The sequence below is a fragment of the Haliotis cracherodii genome, unplaced genomic scaffold, assembly GCF_022045235.1.
Source record: "Haliotis cracherodii isolate W230 unplaced genomic scaffold, xgHalCrac1.p SCAF_25, whole genome shotgun sequence".
Classification (NCBI taxonomy): domain Eukaryota; kingdom Metazoa; phylum Mollusca; class Gastropoda; order Lepetellida; family Haliotidae; genus Haliotis; species Haliotis cracherodii.
The window spans coordinates 6334280-6355197 of record NW_027266281.1 but is presented as its reverse complement, the minus strand read 5'-3'; the positions used below and the strand labels follow the sequence as shown (position 1 = coordinate 6355197).

The 20918-nt window shown below is 44.4% G+C and overlaps 2 protein-coding genes across 6 annotated transcripts in view; one reads left to right on the top strand and one right to left on the bottom strand.

The window, feature by feature from the left end:
- Positions 1 to 784: 784 nt before the first annotated feature.
- LOC139472879 (chitin deacetylase 7-like) lies at positions 785 to 12713 on the bottom strand. Its single transcript, XM_071255346.1, has 8 exons — positions 12607 to 12713; positions 11351 to 11601; positions 11023 to 11190; positions 7960 to 8120; positions 5781 to 5865; positions 3772 to 3886; positions 2181 to 2307; positions 785 to 1281 (listed from the first exon to the last, which is right to left on the bottom strand). The coding sequence occupies exons 2-8, from the start codon at positions 11562 to 11564 to the stop codon at positions 1186 to 1188; spliced, it is 966 nt and encodes a 321-aa protein (XP_071111447.1). The 5' UTR covers positions 11565 to 11601; positions 12607 to 12713; the 3' UTR covers positions 785 to 1185.
- Positions 12714 to 17777: 5064 nt separating this feature from the next.
- LOC139472737 (peptidyl-prolyl cis-trans isomerase G-like) overlaps positions 17778 to 20918 on the top strand; it is an 81544-nt gene continuing 78403 nt past the window's right edge. For all 5 annotated transcript variants that reach the window (XM_071255197.1, XM_071255196.1, XM_071255195.1 and 2 more), the window contains exon 1: positions 17778 to 17871. In XM_071255197.1, the coding sequence (XP_071111298.1) occupies positions 17832 to 17871 (40 nt within the window). In that variant the 5' untranslated portion in view covers positions 17778 to 17831. The remainder of the gene's footprint in view (positions 17872 to 20918) is intronic.

Sequence of the window (20918 nt, the reverse complement as noted above, 5' to 3'; positions counted from 1 at the left end):
GTTGCGTCCCTTGGGCACGCCAGAAACCTATGATTGTTGGTTCGAATCCTGGTTCGCCCCGATTATGTTTCTAGGTTTGTCAGCACCATACCTGTGCTCGTGGGTTTCACCGAAGTGGTAAACGTCTAAAACCTGCATCACTTCGGGCTTTCCTCCCACATTAAGCTGACACGCTGCGATATAACTGGAATACTGTTAAAAGCGGCGTTAAACCGAACTCACTCACTCACTATGTCTGGGCCCTGTGTTATGTGCCATTGATCTACCGCGATAACAGCAGGATGGTATTTTGTGCTGAGCTGTGACTCTGCTTGTCCTTAGAGGCGACTAACGGGATCGGGTGGTCAGGCTCGCTAACTAATCTAATGCATGTCATCGTAGCCCAAATGCGTGGATCGATGCTCATGATGTCAATCACTGGATTGTCTGGTCCAGACTCGATTATTTACAGACCGCCGTCATAAAGCTAGAATATTGCTGAGTGCAGCGTTAAACAACAAACAAACAAACTTGTGCTGAACTACACAAAATAGTATATATCCAAGTACTGGTATACTTGGAGATACACACGTGAGTATGTGTCGAAGTACTCGCATGCGCCGAGCTGCACACAACAGTATATATCCGTCATTGAAACATAAACAAATGCAAACATTCTCGTGTGTGACTTCTGCCACACAGGAGATCGTCACGGTATGACATGACGAGTTGTCTCCCCTGTTTAATGAACCTAAACATACCGCCCTGTAAAGTGTTTACTTAAAGAATTATAAGAAGAAAAGAACAGAATCAGGTTATATTTAATACACTTTGAAATTAGCATGTATAACACGTGACCTGGGATGTGGACGCTGAATGAAGGGGTGTCAGATTTAGGCGACATGAGTCGGGGTGTGTCAGATATGGGCGACAACACATGAGGGGGTGCGGTGTCAGATATAGGCGACAACGCATGAGGGGGTGGGGTGTCAGATATAGGCGACACCAGATGAGGGGGTTGGATGTCAGATATAGTCGACACCACATCGGGTGATTAAGATGATATATGAGTTTTCTGGAGTCAGTGAAGGAGGTGTGGTTAGCGGACGGATCAGGTCGAGTCGAGTCGACTCCAGCTGGTAGGTAGATGCGTGTGATACGGGCCGATGGAGGTCAACAGGCAGAGGCGGCATTAGTCGCCACCAGCTAGCAGGACCACGGCTGGAAGGTTGAGATGTTCAGACTGGGTGTGGGGTCTTTGATCCAGTCCAGCGCCTTGTTCATTGGTAGAATCCATGTGTCCTGCAACACACAACCAACAGGCATTAACCACAGACACAACATCAGACTACCAGACACACAGATTATGATTCAGATCTTCAGATTATGGACATGAAACGTCAGATTAATGTGTTCGTTTGCACTCGGCAGTATTCCAGCTATATGACGGCGTTCTGTAATCGTGTCTGGGCCAGACAATCCAGTGATTAATATCATGAGCATCGATCCACGCATTTGGGATCGATGACATGCATCAACCAAGTCAGCGAGCCTGACCATCCGATCCCTTTTACGACAAAAATAGTCGCCTTTTACGGCACGCCCGGATCTTCACTGTTCACGTCAGACGTGTTATCAGGTAGAGTGAGTGAGTGAGTGAGTTGGGTTTTAACGCCGCTTTTAACAGTATTCCAGTTATATCGCGGCGTTTCAGCTTAATGTGGGAGGAAAGCCCGAAGTGATGGAGGTCTTAGACGTTTACCACTTCGGTGAAACCCACGAGCACAGGTATGGTGCTGACAAACCTAGAAACATAATAGGGGCGAACCGGGATTCGAACCCACAATCATAGGTTTCTCACGCAACTCTGCACAGCAAATCGTGGCGCCTTAGTCGACTTGGCCACCCGTGCCCCTCAGGTAGAATGAGGTGTGAGTGTTACCGGATAGATATGGGGGTCAAGGTTATTAGTTAGTGTGAGAGGTGAAAGGTTACCAGGTAGAGAGTCAGATCAGTATTACCAGGTAAATCAGAGTTAACAAGCAAAGTTGGAGTGAGAGGTCAAGGTTAACTGGTAGCGTGAGATTTCAAGGTCAGATTGTGAAGTGAAAGGTCAAGAGCAACAGGTATAGTGAGAGGTCAAGGTCAGATGGTAGAGTGAGAGGTCAAGGTCAGATGGTAGAGAGAGAGGTCAAGGTTACCTCGAATGCAGCTCTGACGTACTCCAGGAACTCCTTGAGCCCTGCCAGCTTGTACGGCACAAGGACAAAGTCGGGGTTGATGATGAGGATGAAGGGAGACCGGTCGCCCTCGTAGTGCGAGGCGAAACTAAACAACATTGTGACGTCATACTGTTATACCACATTGTGACAAAATTCTGCTATACTACATTGTGACGTAATTATGCTGTACTACATTGTGACGTAATTCTGCTATATCACATTGTGACGTAATATTGTTACCGCTAAACTAAATAGCGTGTGTAGATGAAGCAATGTCACGTGTAATAAATGGGACAATATATAAGTACACATCTCCGCCGTTTTAACAGTTGTACATATATGTACAGTCAATAGTATATAATTTCATACTTAAAAGTTTACACTGTCCTTTGACGAAGGCAAAGTCACGTAATTTGATATTTAAAGTTCACACACCTGTGAATGGACAGAAAAGTTCTCGCAAGCTCGGATGTTCACAGTTCAACCAGCGCTCTTAAATCGTTCACGCTTCAATGAACCCATTCAAACTGACGTTAAATTCTTAGATAACTTTTAAACACATACAGGTACAAAGCTGTTCTCTTGCATACACCATTGTGTACCAGTTCAACCTGAAGGACGTGTGTTTGTATGAATAGGTTACTTTACATCTGGCGATACTTGTGTGAGCACGTTTGTGTCTGTACAAGTGCACGTGTGTCTGTGACTGCACGTGTGTGTCTGTACGGGTGCACGTCTGTCTCTGTACAAGTGCTCGTGTCTGTAGAAGTTCCGCATGTGTGTCTATACGAGTGCACGTGTGTGTGTATGTGTACGAGTGCACGTGTGTGCCTGTACGAGTGCACATGTGTGTCTGTACGAGTGCCCGTGTGTCTGTACGAGTGCACGTCTGTGTCTGTACGAGTGCATGTATGTGCATGTACGAGTGCACGTGTTTGTCTGTACGAGTGCACGCTTGTGTACGAGTGCACGTGTGTGCGTGTACGAGTGCATGTGTGTGCCTGTACGAGTGCATGTGTGTTCCTGTACGGGTGCATGTGTGTGCCTGTGCAAGTGCACGTGTGCGTGAAGGAGTGCACGTGTGTGCCTCTACGAGTGCCGCATGTGTGTCTGTACGAGTTTGCGCGTGTGTGTGTACGAGTGCACGTTTGCCTGTATGAGTGCACGTGAGTCTTTACGAGTGCGTGTATGTCTGTACAAATGCACGTGTGTGTCTGTACGAGTGTATGTGTGTCTGTACCAGTTCTGCATGTGTGTCTGTACGAGTGCATATGTGTGCCTGTACGAGTGGACAAGTGTGTCTGTACGAGTGCACGTGTGTGTCAGTACGAGTGCCGCCGCATGTGTGTCTGTACGAGTGCATGTGTGTCTGTACGAGTGGACAAGTGTGTCTGTACGAGTGCACGTGTGTGTCTGTACGAGTGCCGCCGCATGTGTGTCTGTACGAGTGCTGCATGTGTGTCTGTACGAGTACACATGTGTCTGTACGAGTGCACATGAGTATCTGTACGAGTTTACGCGTATGTGTCTGTACGAGTGCACGTGTGCGATTAATATCGCGTGGTTTTACCTGTTAAAGAATAGGTCAAAGACGTCTGTCTGGGTCAGCAAGTTGGTGCAGGCGCTTGGCGTTGCACATGTCGTGCCATTGTGAGAGAGGGCTGCCACCAGAAACTGCCACTTGCCTGCACACACAATAAATAGAGTCAGGCAGTGAGAACCAGACACTGTTTGTTTGTTTGTTTGTTGTTTAACGCCGCACTCAACGATATTCCAGCTATGTCACGGCGGTCTGTAAATAATCCAGTGATTGATATCATGAGTATCGATCTACGCAATTGGGATACCATATGACACGCATCAACCAAGTCAGCGAGCCTGACCACCCGATCCCGTCAGTCGTCTCATACGACAAGCATGGGTTGCTAGAGACCTATTTTAACCCAGGATCTTTACGGGTCGAGACGCACTGACATACAGCCACGCATTGATATACAGAATCATACATTGCTTTGCTGGTGCAAGCATTATTGAACGGAGTCAAGCATTGATGTACTGACGTCAGCATTGATATACTGGCGATATACATGCAGATTTACTCATCACGGAAGGGTGGGGCATACATGGGGATGTACTCACCAGGGAAGGGTGTGATATACATGGGGAAGCACTGACCAGGGAAGGGTGGGATATACATGGGGATGTACTCAACAGGGAAGGGTGGGATATACATGGGGAAGCACTGACCAGGGAAGGGTGTGATATACATGGGGAAGCACTCTCCAGGGAAGGGTGGGATATACATGGGGAAGCACTCTCCAGGAAAGGGTGGGATATACATGGGGAAGCACTGACCAGGGAAGGGTGGGATATACATGGGGAAACACTGACCAGGGAAGGGTGGGATATACATAAAGATGTACTCACCAGGGAAGGGTGGGATATACATGGGGATGTACTCACCAGGGAAGGGCGGGATATACATGGGGATGTACTCACCAGGGAAGGGCGGGATATACATGGGGAAGCACTCTCCAGGAAAGGGTGGGATATACATGGGGAAGCACTCTCCAGGGAAGGGTGGGATATACATGGGGAAGCACTGACCAGGGAAGGGTGGGATATACATGGGGAAACACTGACCAGGGAAGGGTGGGATATACATGAAGATGTACTCACCAGGGAAGGGTGGGATATACATGGGGATGTACTCACCAGGGAAGGGTGGGATATACATGGGGAAGCACTGACCAGGGAAGGGTGTGATATACATGGGGAAGCACTCTCCAGGGAAGGGTGTGATATACATGGGGAAGCACTAACCAGGGAAGGGTGGGATATACATGGGGAAGCACTGACCAGGGAAGGGTGTGATATACATGGGGAAGCACTGACCAGGGAAGGGTGGGATATACATGGGGAAGCACTGACCAGGGAAGGGTGGGATATACATGGGGAAGCACTGACCAGGGAAGGGTGGGATATACATGAGGATGTACTCATCAGGGAAGGGTGGGATATACATGGGGATGTACTGACCAGGGAAGGGTGGGATATACATGGGGATGTACTCACCAGGGAAGGGTGGGATATACATGGGGATGTACTCAACAGGGAAGGGTGGGATATACATGGGGATGTACTCAACAGGGAAGGGTGGGATATACATGGGGATGTACTCACCAGGGAAGGGTGGGATATACATGGGGATGTACTCACAAGGGAAGGGTGGGATATACATGGGGATGTACTCATCAGGGAAGGGTGGGATATACATGGGGATGTACTCACCAGGGAAGGGTGGGATATACATGGGGATGTACTCACCAGGGAAGGGTGGAATATACATGGGGAAGCACTCTCCAGGGAAGGGTGTGATATATATGGGGAAGCACTGACCTGGGAAGGGCGGGATATACATGGGGATGTACTCACCAGGGAAGGGCGGGATATACATGGGGATGTACTCACAAGGGAAGGGTGTGATATACATGGGGATGTACTCACAAGGGAAGGGTGTGATATATATGGGGAAGCACTGACCTGGGAAGGGCGGGATATACATGGGGATGTACTCACCAGGGAAGGGCGCGCTTGGTGGCTCGCCGTCGTTGCAGGAAGGTCCGGGGACAAAGTCGTAAGTGTATGGCCATTTCAGGTTGGCCTGCAAAAACAGAATAGGAAACCCTTTGACTATCCTTTGACTATCACTATCTTCATCTATCCTTCCTGTCCCATTACTTTCTTCATCTCTCCTTCCAGCCCCCAGCACTATCTTCATTAATTCTTCCTACCCTTATCACTATCTTCATCTTTCCCACATGCCCACATCACTATCTTCATCTATCCTCACTGCCCCATCACTATCTTCATCTATCCTTCCTGCCCCATCACTATCTTCATATATCCTTCCTGCCCACATCACTATCTTCATCTTTCCCACATGCCCACATCACTATCTTCATCTATCCTCACTGCCCCATCACTATCTTCATCTATCCTTCCTGCCCCATCACTATCTTCATCTATCCTTCCTGCCCACATCACTATCTTCATCAATCCTTCCTCCCTGTCCCATCACTATCTTCATCTATCCTCCCTGTACCATCACTATCTTCATCTATCCTCCCTGTCCCATCACTATCTTCATCTATCCTTCCTGCCAACATCACTATCTTCATCTATCCTTCCTGCCCACATCACTATCTTCATCAGTCCTCCCTGTACCATCACTATGTTCATCTATCCTTCCTCCCTGTCCCATCACTATCTTCATCTATGCCAACTGCCAAGCCCATCACTATCTTCATCTATCCTACCTGCCGACATCACTATCTTCATCTATCCTTCCTGCCCACATCACTATCTTCATATATCCTCCCTGTCCCATCACTATCTTCATCTATCCTTCCTGCCCACATCACTATCTTCATCTATCCTTCCTGCCCACATCACTATCTTCATCTATCCTACCTGCCCACATCACTATCTTCATCTATCCTTCCTGCCCACATCACTATCTTCATCTATCCTCCCTGTCCCATCACTATCTTCATCTATCCTACCTGCCCACATCACTATCTTCATCTATCCTTCCTGCCCACATCACTATCTTCATCTATCCTCCCTGTCCCATCACTATCTTCATATATCCTTCCTGCCCGCATCACTATCTTCATCTATCCTTCCTGCCCGCATCACTATCTTCATCTATCCTTCCTGCCCACATCACTATCTTCATCTACCCTTCCTGCCCACATCACTATCTTCATCTATCCTCCCTGTCCCATCACTATCTTCATCTATCCTACTTGCCCACATCACTATTTTCATCTACCCTTCCTCCCTGTCCACATCACTATCTTCATCTATCCTCCCTGTCCCACCACTATCTTCATCTATCCTTCCTGTCCACATCACTATCTTCATCTATCCTTCCTGTCCCATCACTATCTTCATCTATCCTACCTGTCCCATCACTATCTTCATCTATCCTTCCCCCCTGTCCCATCACTATCTTCATCTATCCTTCCTGCCCACATCACTATCTTCATCTATCCTTCTTCCCTGTCCCATCACTATCTTCATCTATCCTTCCTCCCTGTCCCATCACTATTTTCATCTATTCTCCCTGCCCCATCACTATCTTCATCTATCCGTCCTCTCCCCATCACTATCTTCATCTATCCTCCCTGTCCTATCACTATCTTCATCTATTCTTCCTCCGTCCCATCACTATGTTCATCTATCCTCCCTGCCCACATCACTATCTTCATCTATCCTTCCTCCCTGTCCCATCACTATCTTCATCTATGCCAACTGCCAAGCCCATCACTATCTTCATCTATCCTCCCTTTCCCATCACTATCTTCATCTATCCTCCCTTTCCCATCACTATCCTCATCTATCCTCCCTGTCCACATCACTATCTTCATCTATCCTCCCTGTCCCATCACTATCTTCATCAATCCTTCCTCCCTGTCCCATCACTATCTTCATCTATCCGTTCTCCCCCCATCACTATCTTCATCTATCCTCCCTGTCCCATCACTATCTTCATCTATCCGTTCTCCCCCCATCACTATCTTCATCTATCCTCCCTGTCCTATCACTATCTTCATCTATTCTTCCTCCCTGTCCCATCACTATCTTCATCTATGCCAACTGCCAAGCCCCCCCCCCCCCCCCCCACCCCCCACCCCCCACCCCCCCTATCGTCACATTTTGCCTGTGATCACTGGGCTTATATCACATCTACCTGTGTATCAAACTCAGACGTGATACAGGAGGCGTCGTAATCAAAGTTGTTGTCGCCCATGCCGATGAACTCGTCGAGACCGCCGGCTCTCAACTCTGGTGCTCTGACACCCTTCACTTCATTTCCGGTTACGCCAACATCCGCGAGTTCACGTTTGATTGCTGAAACAAACAGCGTCATATCGAGAATTACCGAACCTTAGTTACGCCCCATACAGCATGAAGTAACTGTGCGTTGAGAGGTCAATCATTGTACACCATAAGATTACTATACGTTGAGATTACAGGTTGAGAGATCAATCCTTGTACAACATTAGATTACTGTACGTTGAGATTACAGGTTGAGAGGTCAATCCTTGTACAACAATAGATTAATATACGTTGAGATTACCGGTTGAGAGATCAATCTTTGTACAACATTAGATTACTATACGTTGAGATTACAGGCTGAGAGGGCAATCTTTGTACAACATTAGGTTACTCTACGTTGAGATTACAGGTTGAGAGATCAATCCTTGTAAAACATTAGATTACTATACGTTAAGATAACACGTTGAGAGGTCAATCCTTGAAGAACATTAGGTTATTATACGTTGAGATTACAGGTTTGGAAATCACACTTTATCCAACGTGAGTGAGTGAGTGAGTGAGTATGGTTTTACGCCGCTTTTGGCAATATTCCAGCAATATCACGGCGGGGGACACCAGAAATGGGCTTCACACATTGTACCCATGTCAGGAATCGAACCTGGGTCTTCGGCGTGACGAGCAAACACTTTAACCACTAGGCTACCCGACCGCCCCTTACCCAACATGAGATTACTATACGTTGAGACAACACGTTGAGAGGTCAATCCTTGTACAACATAAGATTACTATACGTTGAGATTATAGATTGAGAGATCACACTTTATACAACATGTGATTACTATACGTTGAGACAACACGATGAGAGGTCAATCCTTGTACAACATTAGATTATCATATGTTGAGATTACAGGTTGAGAGATTATACTCTATATAACACAAGATTTTGGTTGAGGAGTCATACCCTATACAAAGTGAAATTATAGGTTGTGGGGTCACACCCTTTACAACACGAGGTAACACGTTGCAAGGTCACACCCTATACAACATGAGGTTACACGTTGAGAGGTCACACCCTATACAACATGACATTACAGGTTGAGAGGTCACGCCCTATACAACATGACATTACCCGTTGAGAGGTCACACCCTATACAACATGAGATTACATGTTGAGAGGTCACGCCCTTTACAACATGAGATTACACGTTGAGAGATCACACCCTATACAACATGAGATTACAGGTTGCGAGGTCACACCCTATACCACATGAGATTACACGTTGAGAGGTCACACCCTATACAACATGAGGTTACATGTTGAGAGGTCACGCCCTATACAACATGAGATTACACGTTGCGAGGTCACGCCCTATACAACATGAGATTCCAGGTTGCGAGGTCACACCCTATACAACATGAGGTTACACGTTGAGAGATCACACCCTATACAACATGAGGTTACAGGTTGTGGGGTCACAACCTATACAACATGAGGTTTCACGTTGAGAGGTCACACCCTATACAACATGAGATTCCATGTTGCGAGGTCACACCCTATACAACATGAGATTACACTTTGAGAGGTCATATGCTATACAACAAGACATTACACATTGAGAGGTCACACCCTTTAAATATGAGGTTACATTTTGAGAGGTCACACCCTTTACAACATGAGGTTACATGTTGAGAGGTCACACCCTTTAAATATGAGGTTACACGTTGAGAGGTCACACCCTATACAACATGAGATTCCAGGTTGCGAGGTCACACCCTATACAACATGAGATTACAGGTTGCGAGGTCACACCCTATACAACATGAGATTACACATTGAGAGGTCACACCCTATACAACATGAGATAACACGTTGAGAGGTCACACCCTATAAGATAAACCATCTTGAACGTTTTTGAAAATATGGTGTGTTTAGGTTTCTTGATGAAAGCTACATTTGCAAGTTATTATAGCAACGTAAATACTCCTCCAACCTAGCTCAAAGTCAAAGTTCACCTCAGAGTTAACCATGAAAGTATATTTATTTATGTTTATGTTATATAATATTCATCTTCACCATTCTTTTACTTCAAGCTTATTTCATCGTCGTCGTTATGGCCAAAATAGGGTTCAAATAAGGGTGAGGCTAAAGAATCAGCGTTGCGCAATTTGCGTGTATTAACATCTTTGAGTTAGAGCTAGGGCTTATAGATATTTCATCTTCATGACAGTGCTCCTTAAGTTATTGATTCTGGACAAGACAATCAAATGATTACCACCATGACCATTGATTTACGAAATTGGGACACACTGACTCGAATCAACCAAGTGAGTGCACCTGACCACCCGATCCTGCTTGTTGCTAGTTGATGACGTATACAGATGGCTGAAGACCAATTGAACCCGAAAGTTAAGCATACACATTAGACAGGGATAGCATACACATTGCATACGCTGGACCGTGGTCCTCCGGCCCTCCTTATTTCATGTTAGAGTTCGGGTTAGGGTTAGGTTCAGTGTTAGGGTTAGGGTTAGGGTTAGGGTTAGGGTTAGGGTTAGGTTCAGTGTTAGGGTTAGGGTTAGGGTTAGGGTTAGGGTACGGGTTAGGGTTAGGGTTAGGTTCAGGGTAAGGGTACGGGTACGGGTACGGGTACGGGTACGGGTACGGGTAAGGGTTAGAGTTAGGTTCAGTGTTAGGGTTAGGTTCATGGTTAGGGTTAGGGTAAGGGTAAGGGTAAGGGTTAGGGTTAGGGTTAGGGTTAGGGTTAGTGTTAGGGTAAGGGTTAGGGTAAGGGTAAGGGTAAGGGTAAGGGTTAGGGTTTGGGTTAGAGTTAGGTTTTGAGTTAGGGTGAGAGTTAGGGTTAGGGTTACGGTTAGTGTTTGGGTCAGGGTTAGGGTTATGTTTTGAGTTAGGGTTAGGGTTAAGGTTAGGTTCAGGGTTAGGGTTAGGGATTATAGTGGTATACATATTACTCACTCTGCAGCACAGTCCTCCAATCTTCCTCGTTAGTAGGGTAGGTACCATCAAGAGAGTTGGCTCCAATCTCATGGCCATCGTCGAACAAGTCACGCACGATGTCATAGTTTGTGTCAAGGTTCTTGATAAAAAATGTTCCTCTGGCGGGGCAGCCGTTTGGATTGGTAGCTGAAGAGACAAAGAGATTGTCAGTGTGGTTACTGACAGGATAGAGGAGCGCTTAGGGTGTTGATTGACGGGATTGGGGAGGGGTAAGTGTAAAATAGTTACCAGTGAATAGGAAACTGTATTTTTGTTACCTGTGAATAAGAAACTATAATTTTTTTACCTGTGAATAGCGACTTGTATATGTCGGCGTTCACCTCGTTCACGGCGTCCTCAAATGTCACCAGGACAGCCTGAGGGGTCTCATCCGGCGCAAGGCTCCCTGGAATGTCCTCATCGAACCAACAGCGGCAGTCTGGGAGCTTACAGTTCCCGCCTGGCTGACACTGAGCCGACACACTCGCCAAAACGCAGCACAGTAGAGCCAGCGACAACATTCTGACTGAGCAGAGATTCTCGTGATTTGGGGAGATTCTGAAACAGTTAGTTAGTGAGTTTGATTTTACGCCGCTTTTAGCAATATTCCAGCAATATCACGGCAGGGGACACCATAAATGGGCTTCACACATTATGCCCCTGTCGGGAATCAAACCCAGGTCTTCGGCGTGACGGACCAACGCTTTCACCACTAGACTACCTGACCGCCCCGATACCTGAACACATTACAAGATAGTTGTGTGGATATTGTGTGACTTGGACACAGACGGTGTTGTCAGTGGAGTCTGCAAGGTAGTGGTAGCAAGTAATACAATTTTAAACACACTTTACAATGATACAATCCAAATGATGATGACTTGCAATGTTCTCGTCTTGTTCATGCGGGCTGAGACCCGTGAAAATAGGCAACCCATGCTTTCCGGGAAGATAGGTCTTCAGCAACCCATGCTTTCCGGGAAGATAGGTCTTCAGCAACCCATGCTTTCCGGGAAGATAGGTCTTCAGCAACCCATGATGCCGGGAAAGGCGACTCTGCCTGTCGTAGGAGGCGACTAACGGGATCGGGCGGTCAACTGGGTTGATGCATGTCATCGATCCCAATTGCGTGGATCGACTCTCATGATATTAATCACTGGATTGTCTGGTCCAGACTCGATTATTTAAAGACCGCCGTCATATTGCTGGAATATTGCTGGGTGCGGCGTTAAACAACAAACCAACCAAACCATGCAGGCTGGGAATGTGTGTAGGAGATTCAAGATAACATCAATTTTCATAAATATATTCATTTAGTCGATTTCGGTGAGAGAAAAAGGTCATTATATTCGGCGAAAGTATGTAAATGTCCACGTGAAAGTTCTGAAATCACGCGCTCCGTAATCGGAATTGGTGCCGCTGCTGTCGAACTTAATTTACTCAACAACGTATGTGTATTGGGGCTGCACAGATGTCAACACCAAGTCTACGTTTAGTTTCAAATCCTAAGTTAATTCGTCTTGATGCTGTGCGGTCGTCAACTTTAAGTCTAGGTCGTGTACTTACTTGTATTGGTACTGCACGTCAAATGGTGAACGGCTTGTGCTGTGTAGATTTGTGTGGCCGTGTCCCTCAGGTTGGACTGAGAGTCTCGGGGGATGTGGCGGGTATTTAGCTACCTGTGTCCCCAGAAGCACTCACTACAGCCCTATCAGGACCCACTCAGCCCCCCTCACACAACCCCATACCCCCGACCTCGCCATATCAGGCCACACCTAATGATACTGACACCCATGACACTGATCTCCTATCGGCGGCCTCTGTTCCAACATCAGTCCTGTAGCACCGGTGAAACATCGTATCGGTCATGTTAAAACTGTTTTGAAAAAAAACCACGTAAAATACATGCAAGTTATATGTGACCAATAACATCAGTGACATCACCCACCAATATCATCAATAAAATCAATACCATCAATGAAACAATAGCATCAATAACATCACCAACCAATATCACCAGTAAAGTGAATTACTTCAATACAATCAATATCATCAATAAAACCAGCATAAATAAAATCAACACCATCAATAAAACCAATTTGATGAATAAAATCAATACAATCAATGAAATCAATAACATTAATACAACCATTAACATCAATAAAATAAATAAAACATATAATAGCAATATCAATATCATCAATAAAAATATTGACATCAATAAAACAAAATGACATCAATAAAGTCACTACAACCACTAACATCATAAAGTCAATATCATCAATAAAACCAATAACATCAATAAAATAACCATCATTAATAAAATTAATATCATCAATAAAACTGATGTCATCAATATCATCAATGGCTTCAATTGCACATTCTTGCACATTCAAACATAAATAACTGCCGTTCTATTAGTAAAACTGTGAGAGGTGACATCGACTGTAAACCTGTAAGAGGTGATATCGCCTGTAAACCTGTGAGAGGTGATATCGCCTGTAAACCTGTGAGAGGTGATATCGCCTGTAAACTTGTGAGAGGTGATATCGCCTGTAAAACTGTGAGAGGTGATATCGCCTGTAAAACTGTGAGAGGTGACATCGCCTGTAAAACTGTGAGAGGTGATATCGCCTGTAAAACTGTGAGAGGTGATATCGCCTGTAAAACTGTGAGAGGTGATATCGCCTGTAAAACTGTGAGAGGTGACATCGCCTGTAAACCTGTGAGAGGTGACATCGCCTGTAAACCTGTGAGAGGTGATATCCCCTGTAAAACTGTGAGAGGTGATACCGACTGTAAAACAGTGAGAGGTGATATCGCCTGTAAAACTGTGAGAGGTGATATCGCCTGTAAAACTGTGAGAGGTGATATCGCCTGTAAAACTGTGAGAGGTGATATCGCCTGTAAACCTTTGAGAGGTGATATCGCCTGTAAACCTGTGAGAGGTGATATCGCCTGTAAAACTGTGAGAGGTGATATCGCCTGTAAAACTGTGAGAGGTGATATCGCCTGTAAAACTGTGAGAGGTGATATCGCCTGTAAACCTGTGAGAGGTGACATCGCCTGTAAAACTGTGAGAGGTGACATCGCCTGTAAACATGTGAGAGGTGATATCGCCTGTAAAACTGTAAGAGGTGATATCGCCTGTAAACCTGTGAGAGGTGATATCGCCTGTAAACCTGTGAGAGGTGATATCGCCTGTAAACCTGTGAGAGGTGATATCGCCTGTAAACCTGTGAGAGGTGATATCGCCTGTAAACCTGTGAGAGGTGATATCGCTTGTAAACCTGTGAGAGGTGATATCGCCTGTAAACCTGTGAGAGGTGATATCGCCTGTAAACCTGTGAGAGGTGATATCGCCCGTAAAACATGTGAGAGGTGATATCGCCTTATAACTATGAGAGGTGATATCGCCTGTAAAACTGTGAGAGGTGATGTCGCCTGTAAAACTGTGAGAGGTGATATCGCCTTATAACTATGAGAGGTGATATCGCCTGTAAAACTGTGAGAGGTGACATCGCCTGTAAAACTGTGAGAGGTGACATCGCCTGTAAAACTGTGAGAGGTGACATCGCCTGTAAAACTGTGAGAGGTGACATCGCCTGTAAAACTGTGAGAGGTGATATCGCCTGTAAAACTGTGAGAGGTGATATCGCCTGTAAAACTGTGAGAGGTGACATCGCCTGTAGAACTGTGAGAGGTGACATCGCCTGTAAAACTGTGAGAGGTGACATCGACTGTAAACCTGTGAGAGGTGATATCGCCTGTAAAACTGTGAGAGGTGATATCGCCTGTAAACCTGTGAGAGGTGATATCGCCTGTAAAACTGTGAGAGGTGACATCGACTGTAAAACTGTGAGAGGTGATATCGCCTGTAAAACTGTGAGAGGTGATATCGCCTGTAAAACTGTGAGAGGTGATATCGACTGTAAACCTGTGAGAGGTGATATCGCCTGTAAAACTGCGAGAGGCGATATCGCCTGTAAAACTGTGAGAGGTGATATCGCCTGTAAAACTGTGAGAGGTGATATCGCCTGTAAAACTGTGAGAGGTGATATCGCCTGTAAAACTGTGAGAGGTGATATCGCCTGTAAAACTGTGAGAGGTGATATCGCCTGTAAAACTGTGAGAGGTGATATCGCCTGTAAAACTGTGAGAGGTGATATCGCCTGTAAAACAGTGAGAGGTGATATCGACTATAAAACTATGAGAGGTGACATCGAACTTGTACTTAATGCATGACGTCATACCATCACACCTTATTCGAACTTGTAGTTAATGCATGACGTCACATCTGCCCATCTTGTTCGAACTTGTACTTAATGCATGACGTCATATCTTCCCACCTTGTTCGAACTTGGATTAAATATATGACGTCATATCTTCGCACCTTGTTTGAACTTGTACTTAATGCATGGCGTCATATCTTCCCACATTGTATGAACTTGTACTTAATGCATGACGTCATACCTTCCCACCTCGTATGAACTTGTATACAATGTATGACGTCATATCTTCCCACCTTGTTTGAACTTGGATTAAATATATGACGTCATATCTTCACATCTGTACAAACTCGTACTTAATACTTTACGTCATATCTTCAAATCTTGAGAGGTGACATCGAACTTGTACTTAATGCATGGCGTCATATCTTCCCACCTTGTACAAACTTGTACTTAATACATGACGTCATACCTTCACATCTTGCACGAGATTGTACTTACTGTTCAATATTCGCTAATGCTCATAGCATATTGTCAGTGTTGCTGTTGCTTAAAAATCCTTCTTTGTGCACCATATTTGCAGTTAGGTCGATCAGTCGTAAATTTGAATCCATTAATTTTTGTAAAAATATCGTTAGAATACATAAAGAGGCCTCGCTAATTCAACCTGCACCCGATGACTGTCTCGCAGTGATAACACAACCGGGTGTTATCTCAAACAGCGGAAGTCGTGGAGTGGAGGTGCTGTGCGAGATAACTACACTGATACCACCCCAGCTGATATCACCCTAGCACCCTCACCCCACTCTAACCTCCCCCACCCATCCCGTCCGTGTGTAGTGAGAGGGTCGTGCATCTTATTACTGTTTGCATCTTATGCATCTTAGTTATGTAGGAGGGGACTATTTGTTCAACCAAACGATCCTGAAGTCTCTCTGCAGCCACCAAGGCCTGAGGTCCCCTACCTACTCACAGATGCAATTGAATTGTCATGCTCTTAATAAAACAAGGAAATTCATCATACCCTTACCTCAAACAAACTCATCTGTGTGAAACTGACAATAAAACCAACGCAATATTGTGTTTTGTGACCGTCATTGTACGGGCAGTCACGCGCTATATATTACGCGGTCAATGCTGCAAGATGGTAAACATCTTGTCAGTTGGTGTTTGTTTTCAATCATGTTGTAACAGTGATTTCCATTTTTGTAACAAAATAGAGTACAAACTGAAACAGATATCGCGTCGTCTCAGCTTCAAGTGGGAGGAAAGCCTGAAGTGATGCAGGCCTCAGACGTTTACCACTTCGGTGAAACCCACGAGCACGGGTATGGTGCTGACAAACACAGAAACATAATCGTGGCGAACCGGGATTCGAACCCACAATCATAGGTTTCTGGCGTGTCCAAGGACGCAACTTTGCACAGAGTATAGTGGCGCCTTAGACGACTGCGATTTTAATTTCTCTGAACTGTTGTCGACCACTCACAACGAAGGTGATGTGAATGCAGTTGTGCTATCTGTCCACAGTATGAATGTGTTAATTGTTTCAACCCCATTGTATACGACGAGCCTTCGAATGTCAAGGCCACAGTGACCACCGGAAAGGGAAGAAAGCAACACCTTTGGCTCTACTGACGACAGAGGGGAGAATAATTCGCTTTCACCATTAATTTTGTGTTTTGTTCCTATTGCGAGATGTTGACATGATGGCCTGGACCTATCCGGGGTTGAGGTGGGCCTTACTAACCTGCCTGTCCCAGGGGTCACGTGGTTACTATGTTAAACGTGTGCGTCAACGCAAGAGTGCAGCCAGTCTCAATTAAACCCCGAAACAAACTCAACTGGGGATAAAAGGCAAGATAGCGTCAAAGATTATTTGAATGGAGCACTGAAAATCCATGATGACACTCACACTTTTCCTTTACACAAAAGTTGGGGAGGTCAGGTAGCCTAGTGGTAAAAGCGTTCGCTCGTCACGCCAAAGACCAGGGTTCGATTCCCGACGTGGGTACAATGTGTGAAGCCCATTTCTGGTGTCCCCCGCCGTGATATTGCTGGAATATTGCTTAAAGCGGCGTAAAATCAAACTCACTCACTCACTCATGCAAAAGGTAGCGTTGTTTGTCTGACGCTGCGGAGCAGTATCCATGCAAACAAACCAGACAATCAAGTGATCGAGGGACCTGAAAATATGTACGATATCGATATCTTAATTTTAAATTACTCCAGCTGTGTAAATAACACATCCAATCCGGATTAAAGCTGTACGTGTTGACTGAACCGGTTCGAGCTCTTGCTGTTTGAGAGAGGTATGGGGCAGGGCTATTCGATGAGGTCAGACGTGTTAATGCAGGTGTATCTCATGTGTTATGTTATCATCAGGAACTGTTTCATTACATGTTTCCCTGTATAATACAGCTTTCCCTAAGAACTTCTCAACGGTTACATGCATTTCCTTGTCGAGTGTTGTGCATATCACTTTGTTTGAACCAAACACACGGGAGGAGCAGGGCGTGGACTGTTACGTCATTGACGGCAGCCGTGGTCGGCGACTTCATCATGCCTGTGTTCCTGGTAGTTGTGGCAACGCTCGTCACAGGTGAGTTGCAGTGTTTTGAAATTTGAGTATATTTTAATTTGTAACAGAAAGACTATCTACATGGAAACCATGACAAGAGCCCCTAAAATGGTGCCCTCCTGGACCTCGTACTTAAACATTGAGGAAATAGGCTAACTGTCCTAGAACGCACCCAGAAGGAGTCTCATGTCACAGGTCATTGTGACAAACGGAAAACAAGACATCAACCTACTTGAATATACCTAATTCTAGTCGATAATCTGTGCATAGGTCTATGTTTAAAAGTGTCGACAAAACCGGAACTGATTCTGGCATCAGGTATCTGGTATCTAGTATCTAGTATCTAATATCTAGTACATGGTATCTAGCATCTAGTATCTAGTATCTGGTATCTAGCATCTAGTATCTGGTATCTGGTATTTGGTATCTAGTATCTAGTATGTGGTATCTAGTATCTAATATCTGATATCTGGTATTTGGTATCGGGTATCTGGTATTTAGTATTTAGTATCTGGTATCTGGTATCTAGCATCTGATATATAGTATCTGGTATCTGGTATCTCGTGTCTGGTATCTCGTGTCTGGTATCTTGTATCTAGTATCTGGTATCTAGTATCTGGTATCTAGTATCTAAGTAGACAGTACTCTTACTCTAGTGTATAAGACGTCGCATTTGTCTTGTGTCTGCCTGTCATGTCATGATCTTACGAAGTGCAGGCTAGAATGTGCACAAAGTGGGCTATATCTGGGTTATAACATAGTTTACGTAGTTTTACACTTCCTTGTTCTGGGTTGTGACATAGTCTACTTAGTTTTACACTTCCTTGTCCTTGGTTAGAACATAGTCTACTTACTCTTACACTTCCTTGTTCTGGGTTATAACAAAGTCTACTTAGTTTTACACTTCCTTGTCCTTTGTTATAACATAGTCTACTTAGTTTTACACTTCCTTGTTCTGAGTTAGAACATAGTCTACTTACTTTTACACTTCCTTGTTCTGGGTTATAACAAAGTCTACTTAGTTTTACACTTCCTTGTCCTTGGTTATAACATAGTCTACTTAGTTTTACACTTCCTTGTTCTGAGTTATAACATAGTCTACTTACTTTTACACTTCCTTGTTCTTGGTTATAACAAAGTCTACTTAGTTTTACACTTCCTTGTCCTGGGTTATAACAAAGTCTACTTAGTTTTACACTTCCTTGTCCTTGGTTATAACATAGTCTACTTAGTTTTACATTTCCTTTTTCTGAGTTATAACATAGTCTACTTAGGAGATAAATATTTCGTTTTGTAAGATTTGCATGATGTTATGCTGAATGGATGTACGGACATTTCATTTGAACACGACGCCGTAAATCGATATTTAGGAGGAACTAATTTACTGAGCGCATGACCCAACAAGAGTGTCTTTAGTAATACGTCTCCTCGTGCTCACCTTCGAAAAGATGCATGATATGGGGTGCCGCGAAACCGATCAATGGTTTCGAGGTACTCCAATAATGATGGTCCATTTTACGAAAGGGGTGGTCACATATTCAAGCCCATTTCTCAGAAAATAAACAAACAACAGGAAATATCACAAATTCAATTCTTTATCACAGTTCCTCATCTTACTTGTAATTTGTAGTTATGCGTATCTATGAAATACAAATAATCAAAATTAGAAAAGACGTACATACTGTTTGGCCCCTATACAAGATAGTGTCAACTCACCTGAAACTGAGGTGGTGACAAGAGACGTCAAACATGTGCGAAATTTCAGACATGCACCTGAGCTGGGATGGAAAAAGTTGTTTACTGTTACAGTGGAATAACATATGTGAGAGAGACCGTGGGAATTAGCAGAAGAATTAACCAGGAAATTATTCATGGGAGCAGTGGACAGAGGTAGGTTATTTGTATCTTGGACAGGTACCAAATTACGTTCGTTAGCGAGCTGCTGCTGTCCCTGAAAAATGTTCGAATTATATCGTTTTTGAGCCGAGCTCAAGTCAATGGAATACGACTTCAACGAGTCATCGGTTTTGTGGCCGGTAATTTTGCAAATCTCTCGAATTTCAATAACTGCGTTTGACAGCAAAGTGACGGCAGTTTGCAGTGTGAAATTCCCGGTTTTGGATAATGTTTATGCTGCGCTCAAATGGCGGTCCCCTGATGTGCCTGTGTATGGCAGCACGCAACCCAACAAAACTCGATTTTGAGTAAAGGTCTCCCTCAGCATTTCTGACTTCGGCATAAAAGAACCTCAGTCTCTCATTCAGTTGAAAAGCAGGAAGCTCTTCGAACGTGGGTTCAAAACCTCGGAAACCAAGCCATTCTGGAAGTGGAAAGCTTGCCTTGTTCAGGGTACAAATGTGACGGTAAGTGGGAGTAATTCGTTATTATTACAGTGTCGTGTTTAAATGAAATTTCCGTATATCCATTTAGTATAATATATCTCAAATCTTACAAAACGAAATATTTAATTTATGTTAAGATTTTGGTCAATCTCGTTATGTTATTGCCAATTTTTGCGATGACACATATGGTCACGCTTTACATTGCTATCATGGCAATGGTGTAAGGGAGGTAACTCTCGCTGATGTCGATCGAATCTGCGTAGGAAATTTTGGTATGTGTTTATGTATTCTTTTATGATTCAATGGCTTACGTCGAAATATTTTAACTGCCTGTAGATTTGGAGAGGTTTCCATCCACGATGTCCTGTCCTGCTTTTTCATCAAGGGACGCGAAGCGGTCACTGGACGCTTGAACTTTGGGCTCTACGGAAACGCTGGCTGTATTTCCTAGTTCAGGGGCATTCTCAGAACGGTTTTCAGCTTCAACAGCTGTTGTGGGTTATAATAAGAACAAAATTAGGTGTGTGTATGAAAGTCATAACTATTATAGAGTTGCAATAAATGTTTTTACTATGTTAAAAATTGATTTTGTTTTGTTTTTTCCTTTGGCCAAGCCCAAGAAAATTACATTAATTATGATTATTATTTTGTAATTAATGGAAATAGGTAAATTTAATTTACTTTCAAATTCTTGAATTATCTCAGAAAATGTCTCGTTGTCCCATC